The sequence below is a fragment of the Melanaphis sacchari genome, unplaced genomic scaffold (assembly GCF_002803265.2).
Source record: "Melanaphis sacchari strain LSU unplaced genomic scaffold, SCAv2.0 Contig21_pilon_pilon, whole genome shotgun sequence".
NCBI classification, from domain to species: domain Eukaryota; kingdom Metazoa; phylum Arthropoda; class Insecta; order Hemiptera; family Aphididae; genus Melanaphis; species Melanaphis sacchari.
In genome coordinates, this window is record NW_020271096.1 from 1,247 (window position 1) to 10,452 (window position 9,206).

Genomic DNA, 9,206 nt, shown 5'->3' on the forward strand with positions numbered 1-9,206 from the left:
TAAATATATTATTTAAATTTTTATATTAAAACCTTTAATTTATTGGAGGTTCATATATATAATACCGATTTAATAATGAATATACATTTTAGAAATTAAACAATCGTTGTTTTGATTGACGTAAGTACAATAATTTATAAGTCTTATTATTGATATAGTAGCTAGTATGTACTTTATATAATGTATAAAAAAATAATTTTATGGTAATAGAAAATATCAGATAATTTTGTTGTTATTATTTTTAAACCAATTAGTTGTTAAATTGTCATCGCTATTTAAAAACACCAAATGCATTATAATATTTAGTGTTTCCAATAATCTTTATTATTTTGTTTTACATTACTGATAAACTGTATGAACGAACAGGACGCATTTACGAACAATCAACCATTTTCATAGTTTCATTCGTAGTACTAAAGTACTGAAAACGAATATCAGCATTAAAGATATTATATTAGATAATTTACGCTGTAATGAATTCGAATCGTACCTTTTGTGCGCCTACAACATAAAACGATAAAATTAAAACGAAGGACAGTCGATTATACAAACGTATACCACCGAGAACTATTGATTTCAACTCGAGCTGAACTATTCAATTAACACGTTTGACGATTGCTTTGATCACTCACTTTGCCAACTTCCTGAGTGCCACGTTCAAGTGATCGAAATCCAAACTCAACTTGTGTCCGATCACCGACTTCCGGTATCCGTTAACGGTTGCGTTTTCAAGACGATCACGTCGGTGCCATTCATCGCCGCAATTGTTGCGCCCGTAAATGTAGCGACAGAGCATTGTATCATCGGTCCCGCTGTCGTGCCGACGAGAACCGTGGGCTAACAGGAACGGGGCAATCCGTTCGTAGAACAGCATCTCGTTATGGAACTGATTATCGTTGTTACATAATTCACGCAATTCGAACTCCGCGTGCTTGTACTTGAACACGATCCGATGGCTACGACGTCGACCATCGTGGTCGTCGACGATGGCCACGCCATACACTACGCAAGATGCGAAATTGTCTTGTTCCGTGTGCAGCCCTTCCGGTTTGAACGACACGATCCTGCTGTCCTGCCCGAACGATCCTGCTGCGGTCATGTCCTCAATCGTCCTGTCCACGTTTACGGCCATCTCTCATTCAACCGCGGTTTCACGTACGATCGGCGGAATTGCGGTATCGTCACGACTCACTTCGCGTCGTCGTACTGTTAGCGTTCGCGTAGTCGGAGTGGCACTGGATGAACCGAGTTCTGACTTCCGTACGCCGAGGTTATACTGAATCTCAATTCATTGGACCTTGCTGCCTAAATAATTAATTTGGAATTACAGTGATTACGGGCAACGTAATACGTATTTTGATCTGTTTATTGTAATAAATACCTGTTATTGTTGTTATTATAAAAGCCATGACCTACTATACGTTACGGTCACGCGAGGTTATCACCCAGTACTAGCGCGTTCTAGGTTTCTTTCCTCGTGAGTTACATCGAAAACTTTAGCATTTTCTATAATATTACGCTTGGAAATCTGATTATTCTGATTACGACCAACGACATGACAATGCAAGGAACCAACTTACAGTATTGATTTTTGATTTTTTTTTAATTTGACAGGAATGGGTTACTTAATTACTGTAAAACAATATTGGATTGGTGATATTGCACACGATATAATATTTTAATTGATAGAACCGTAATCATATACAGCAATGAGTGCACGTTAGGTTAGGTTAATTCATGTTCATTTTTATTTTTTGTTATCTATCATCAAATCATCTTGTTTTTCAATAGTTCTTAGTTCAATTACTGAATTATAGTTGTAAAAGAACTTTTGTTTTTCGTTAAGTATGTGTTAAGAATGTTTAACATTAAGAACTTAAGCTAAACATGAAAAAAAAATTATTTAGAACACAATCCATCTTTAATTTATTTTAGATACGTAAATAGAATACCAGACTATTACCCGTAATCGAGTATTAAGCAATGTAGAGGAACTTTATAAACTTTGAACTTATACTAATAAAGTAGTAATAAGATTTTATTTGTTTGATAAGAGCATGAAATAATTCATATGTAACAGTTATGCAAATTAGCTACATAGCCACAATATTATAACTTGTTTGATTAAATTTTATTTTATTATAAGTTAATAATCAAATTTATGTTTACTTATAAAGGTAATATATGGAGTCATAAAGTAGTGCAACCATAGAAGTGAAACAATAAAATACATCCAAATTACAAACAGACAGTATTAGAATATTTTAAAATTAAATATATTTTTTTTTCATATCTAATGATTTATATTAATTGGATTTAAAATTTATAAGTTTTAATTTGATAAATGAATAAATTTTTAAAATAAAATATTTTTTTATGACTTGATCTTTTATAAAAATACATTTGTATTATAAAAATATGTTTTTTATGATATGAAGGACTAAATAAATAAAAAATATATTATAACTAATTGTTCGGTAATTATTTTAATATATTATAGTAGTTTGTAAAATACCCATGTATCTATATTGTGTGCTATTGAAAATGTGTTAGATATTATTAAGTATAATTATAAATATAAATATTACTGATATAATTTTGATTGTTATGATATTGTTTATGAATATGATTATTTACTTAAGCATTAAGATGGATAATGAATAATATGATATTTAATTATGAAGTTTAGTGGCGTAATAATATGCATTTCATTACAGTTTGTTTATGAATTAATTCAAAATATTAGTATGTCAACTCACTTTGCTAAAGCTCGTAACAGACATATACGATGATCGCAGTCATTTGGATGTTTTTCACTTAATCGGAAAACCTTGCATTTTAGATTTTCCAAAATAATTAATAACTTGGAACCGATTTATTACTACCGATAAATAATTAAACAAAATATGTTAGTAAGTCATCGACATCTGCTATAGAGCAACGGCACTGAAATAGGGGTGGTATAATTGTTTCATACATACTACATAGAAATTTCGTTGTAGAATCGAAAGTCAATTTTTAATAAAGCTCTCAGCTTCTTATTTCGAAATTTTAATTTTATCGAAACGTTATATTTAAATTCTTCTAATCCTGTTCGATTTAATTATTGTTTAATTCAAATGATACGTATTTGAGACTTTTCCTGATTGCACCATTACTCAAAATAACTGGAAATTTTTCTTCTAAAAAACACTGCATTATTAATAATCATTAATTTTTTTCCACTTTTTTAATTCGCATATAGTAAGTAGGTATTAATTTATTTCAGTTATGATATTGTGCAGTATACAACACTATCTTAATACTATTCATTTACAACCATTGTACAATGAATATAATTCAATTTAAGCATTGAATGAATAATGTTTTATTATCGACTTAACATCAAAGCTTACAAATATAAATGTTAACCGATACATGACAATAACAAGTAAAAGTATTTTTTTTTTTAAGTAGTTTGATTTTTGAGTAATAAATCCTAATATCAGGTTAAAATCTTTAACACAAATAGCTTAATTACAAATAACTAATTGTTTAATCCTTATAACTTAATAAAAACTTTGTTAATTTTATTTTATTAATTGAAGTATTTTGTTTTCATTGATAATATTTAAAAATACTTAAATTTTCCAAATTATTACATAAGTAACAATTAGTAGGTATGTTAGGTATGTTAAGTAAATAGTAAGACTATTACAACAAGAAAAACGATATCCATAAGTCGATTCTTCTTTTACTTAAGCTACTAAACGCGTTAATTTTAAATATCTACAAAATCAGGGCGGAACTCCTTTCGCCTAAAATTGACCTTCCTCTTTTTGCCCACGTCCTCTTTTCGACCAAAAATGAAAAAACAGTTTCCTCTTTTCGCCTAAAAATAATTGCATTCTTTTCGCCCACGGTTTCACGTTTTAAATTTTGGAAACCACTGTCTCAAAATTAATAATTTAAAAAAAATCATATAATAATCAAATAAAAAAATAAAAAAATATATAATTATTAATAATAATTAACAATAATTTAAGAAGTGTATAAGTATTTAAAATAGTGTCATCGATGTAAAATAACTAATAAGTAATTTGATCAGGTTATAACTTAAATAAATAGTTTGTTTTGTTGTTGTAAAATAATACAAATATTCACATTAATTATGACTTATAAGTAATTATAACATTTATTAAAGTGTTTTAAACTATATATTTCGATAGAGAAGTCGGCACCTTTATACACTTTCTCGACTGACTATATTAATAACAATCAAAAACCCTTCGGTGCACTAGACCGGCCAGGCCGATAACAATATCTAGATTACAAATATATTTGATATAACATAATATATTTATATATATATATATAATATAATTTAACAAATTTGATATCGATATGTAACAATCATAACAGCTTTAATTTTAGTATGTCATTCACTTTTGTGCCGAATAGTGTGATTGTGATTTTTCTCGTGATTATAGTAACTAAATTTTATAAAAATGGAATTTTTAGAAAGTAAAAGAGGTGCTTGTATGGTTCTTTATAATAATTTTAAGTATAATTTTGGATCGACTAATAAAAAAGACAACTCTACCCGTTGGAGATGTGTAACAAGAACGTGTGATGCAAAATTATATACAGATAAAAATGATGCTTTTATTTCAGCAGTCGGAGAACACAATCATAATGAATATGATAAATCGAATATTAATCGCCAAATAATAAACACAGCATGTAAACGAAAATCTTTAGAAGATCTCCACACAAGACCGAAAAAATTAATATTAAAAGAAATTGCTCAAAATGACGCATCATCATATTTAAACGTAGTTGATATAAAAAGGTTAAGGAACAATATGTATAAATCTCGTGCAAAAGTCCTCTCTCCTAACCCTACTGATATAAATGAAGTTCATCAGTATATTAACGCAACTGAAATAAACACTACAAGAGGTGAACATTTTGTATTGAATAACGATGAAAATAAAAATGTTATAATATTTTCCTGTGAAAAAAATTTACATTTCTTGAGCAATGTTGAAAACGTATACGTTGATGGCACGTTTAAATATTCTGCAAGATTTTTTGAACAAATGTTCACTATTCATGGATATAAAAATGGTCATTATGTACCATTAGTTTTTTGCCTATCAGTTGATAAATCGGAACATACATATGCATTTGTGTTTAAAAAAATCACCGAAAAATGTAATAGTCTTGGATAACGTTTATCGCCGTTAAAATGTGTGGTTGATTTTGAATATGCGATACATAAAGCAATACAAATTGTTTGGCCAAATACGGAAATAATTGGATTTAGGTTTCATTTAACCCAATCATGGTGGAGAAATGTGCAACAATTTGGTTTGGCTACACACTATAAAGACCAGTCTTCAAATGTCGGTAAGTGGATACACTACACGTTTGGTTTACTATTTTTAAATCCTGAAGAAGTAGGTGATTGTTTTGTAGAAGATTTAATGAGTGACTGCCCTAAAAATGAAAAACTACAAAAGTTCTGTGATTATTTAACTGATAACTTTATATCCGACGAAAGTATGTTCCCACCAAAGCTTTGGGCAGCTAAATCATCAGAGTTAATCAAGACAACAAATGTATGCTAGTCCTTTCACTCATTTTTTAACAAAAGTTTTTATAATAATTCTCCACCAATTCATATGTGGTTGGCTGTGGTACAATAAATCCAAACTGATGTTTATATTAAATTAAATAGTATCCACTTACAACACTTTCTTAAAGATAGACAAGTAAGAGAACGCCAATTAAAAAACGAAGAAACAATAGAAAAGTACAATAGAGGAGAGTTAAGTCGGTATGAGTTCATTAAATCAATGGCATTCAATTATACAAAAAATGTAAATACAAATTAAATCCACAAATAACTTTTTTTTTAACGACGTCATAAAAAAAAAATTACAATACCTAAAATATTATCTTATATTAACGAACTAATGATCACTATTTATTATTATATCATTTATTTTATTATTGTGTAAATAAAGATATAAGTATCTAAATATAATATATATCAATAATAAATCTGTACATAAATTATGTAAATATGTCGTACGTATTACCTACATAAGTAATGTTAATTATTACCTATTAATAATTATATATTTTTCTATTTCATCTATTTTATTATTATATAATTTTTTTTTAAATTATTGTTAATTATTATTAATAATTATACATTTTTCTATTTTTTTATTTGATTATTATATGATTTTTTTGATGTGTTATTTTGAATTTTATAGTTTTGATATTATAACAAATTTGAAATATGTAGGATATTTTTTGATTGCATCCTATTTATAATATTAATATTTTGTAGAATTTTATAACTCTACCTAAAAAAAAAATATATATATATATATAATGATTATTATAAAAACAAAATTTCAGATTTTTAGATTTATAAAATATTATTATAAAATTATGTTAACACTTTTTTTTAATAAATTATTCGGGTAAATTTACTTTTTTACTATAAATAAATGGGTATTAAGTTGTCTTGATAGCTACTCAATAAATTATAATGTATGTAAAAATTATTTACTATGCGTTGATTAGGTTAGGTACATCAATAAAAATACTTATCTACGATTTTTTTTTCGCGTTAGTTAAAATACAGATAATTATTAAAATGTGGGTTATCAAGTTATACCTAAAATTAGTACGTATAATATTTTAAAATTTAGTTATTACTTATTACTGAGTTATTAGTATTGGGACTTTGTACCAAAAACTATTAATATTCACTAAGCAAGCGCTAAACTAAAACATAAGTAATTATTTTTTATTATCGTATAATAGACTTCATCGTCCAAATAATATAGTTTCAAGTTTGTATGTATCAGTTGACCATATATATATTTTACTAAACGTAAACCTGTTCAATTTTCGTCGATTTAAAATCGTGTAACATAAAATCGAATGCTTGACAAAGTAAAGACTAACCTGTAGTTAATGTAAACAAAATGTAATGCACAATTAATATAAATAATATTTTTTGTATACTTAAATAATACATCATGATTTAGAATTTATCAAGTGTAAAAATATGCGTACGTATACCTATATAATTCATTGTATAATATTTAAGCAATAATACAATTGAAAAAATACTGACGTGATTACACTTATTAATTTTTTAATCATTGGTACTAAAATCGATTATTGAACAACGTTCAAGTACTTTAAGGTATTATCATCGGTATCCACTGTAAATTATTATTTGTCTGGACATGTTTGTTAGGTACTAAATTTAATTAATACATTTTAAATACGAGTATGGTATTATTAATAAGTTCATTATGGTTATTAAATTTGATAACATTTTCTATGATTTTTTTCGATTTTATTAGATATTTCAATATAAAAACTAACTATATAATTTATAAATTGTTTAGTTTTATATTCATATAATTGGTTGTATAAGATAAAACGAATATGACGTATGTAATAAGGACTAAAAAAAAAAAAAGACTATAAAATACCTTTAATGACTATTCCAAATATATTTTATGATATTCTCGTTTTTAATTTAGTTATGAATTTCAATTATTTTGAGATTTACTACAATTTTTTTATGAAAATGTATATATTCACATATTACTTGACTTTATATATAATGTGACAAAATATTATGATATTATAACTGTTAGTCTCTTCGTTTATTAGCTGTTTTTATTTTTGTAATAATATTATTATATAATTGCTACTGATCCACAATCATATAATTACAACTTATAAATCTTTTTTAAATTGTAACAAATAATTATTGAATGATAATAAGTATTTACTTTATAAATTAATGAATTAATAAATTAAATACTTACATTCAAAAAAAAATATATATATATATATATATAGAGTTAGACAGTTAAATAAGCAGCAATTGTTAACACTGCTAATTTTCATAATATTATGGTTAATTTGTTTTAAGCATGAGTTCATAGATAATTATGAGAATGATGTATTTCATTATATATGGACGCAATAATTAATGTCAAGGACAGACGTTTAATGGTTAAGTATTAATCACTGATTTCCACTCCATGATTAGATACTGCCATACTTGTTAAAGTATCTCAACTAGAACTTATTCATAAATATATTTTAATGATAATTATAAACTTTAATAATACATTTTGTCTATGTCATGTCTCCTTCTTGTTGTTATCAAATTACTAGAACTATAAACATCAAAACGTCTCGAAAATATTAATTCTGAAGTATTATCCATACTATTATATAATGTCCTTGACTATCAAATAATATTGTAAGAAACTAATTACACGTTTATTATATTCAAGCACATGTAACAAGTCTAATAATAAGGAATAATATCGTAATTAGGAAAATTAACATAAAATTGAATCGATGGTTAATGTTCAAGAAATATTTACTTTAAATTGGAAATTGACATTTTTACAGGATAAGAACCTTGTGAAATTATATTCTTTTATTTTTTGATAGTATTCAGTACAGTTAAATTACAGCTTTTGAACAAGGTGATATGATAAATTCTAAAACATGATTTAAAATTTTAGGAAATTGTTATGGATGGAAATATTATACAATTTTTATTAAAAATAGTCATCATGAAATGTCAAGGTTTGTGATAGATAATCATTAGCTAGATATTTTTATCACAAAGTAAAGCCTGACCGCTTACAAACACTTGTCAAATATCTCCGTGACTATGTTTAACACTTTGACATGAATGGATAGTGTATAATCGAGAACAATGCAATATGAAATTTGATAAACTAGGAGTTGATTTGGCTATTTGATTGCCATAACTACCTCAATTGGAATAACATGCAATCACGCTGGTTTAGAGTCCTTAATAAACATAGAGATCACTAATTGTTGAGACATGTGCTCGATCCCCAAGAATAATTATCTATCGTGAGCCACATAAACTTAAACTAAAAAATTTAATTTAAAAAAATTTCAAAGTTTTTACTTTGAAATCTGATTGTGACTAAATTAATGTCTATGGATCTAAAATTATTAAATGGTATTTTGTTTTTAATAGAACTGAAAATATATTCTATATGATCACTCTAAAAGACGTTTAATCATGCTCGTAAACGTTATGCTATATTTAGTCCATCAGTAACCTTGCATTTATAAAAGTTTTTTGTTATAATAAATAAAATTGGATTTTATATATAACTTAATTTGAT

The 9,206-nt window shown here is 26.2% G+C and overlaps 1 protein-coding gene across 2 annotated transcripts; it reads right to left on the reverse strand.

Moving 5' to 3' along the window:
• Positions 1-280: 280 nt before the first annotated feature.
• LOC112594049 lies at positions 281-1,327 on the reverse strand. 2 transcript variants are annotated; one of them, XM_025338652.1, is made up of 3 exons: positions 633-1,326; positions 491-501; positions 282-421 (listed from the first exon to the last, which is right to left on the reverse strand). In XM_025338652.1, exons 1-3 carry the CDS (start codon positions 1,130-1,132, stop codon positions 414-416), a joined length of 519 nt encoding a protein of 172 aa, XP_025194437.1. In that variant the 5' UTR covers positions 1,133-1,326; the 3' UTR covers positions 282-413. The 2 variants fall into 2 exon arrangements, with proteins under 2 accessions (XP_025194436.1, XP_025194437.1); XM_025338651.1 differs by having other exon boundaries at positions 281-501; positions 633-1,327.
• Positions 1,328-9,206: the final 7,879 nt, after the last annotated feature.

Bases quoted from the DNA above. Each gene is read 5' to 3' on its own strand.
- LOC112594049 (XM_025338651.1), bottom strand. From the start codon at position 1,132: ATGGCCGTAAACGTGGACAGGACGATTGAGGACATGACCGCAGCAGGA. The intron at 502-632 runs GTGAGTGATCAA...TTTATGTTGTAG, and splicing joins GCACTCAGGAAGTTGGCAAA to GCGCACAAAAGGTACGATTC.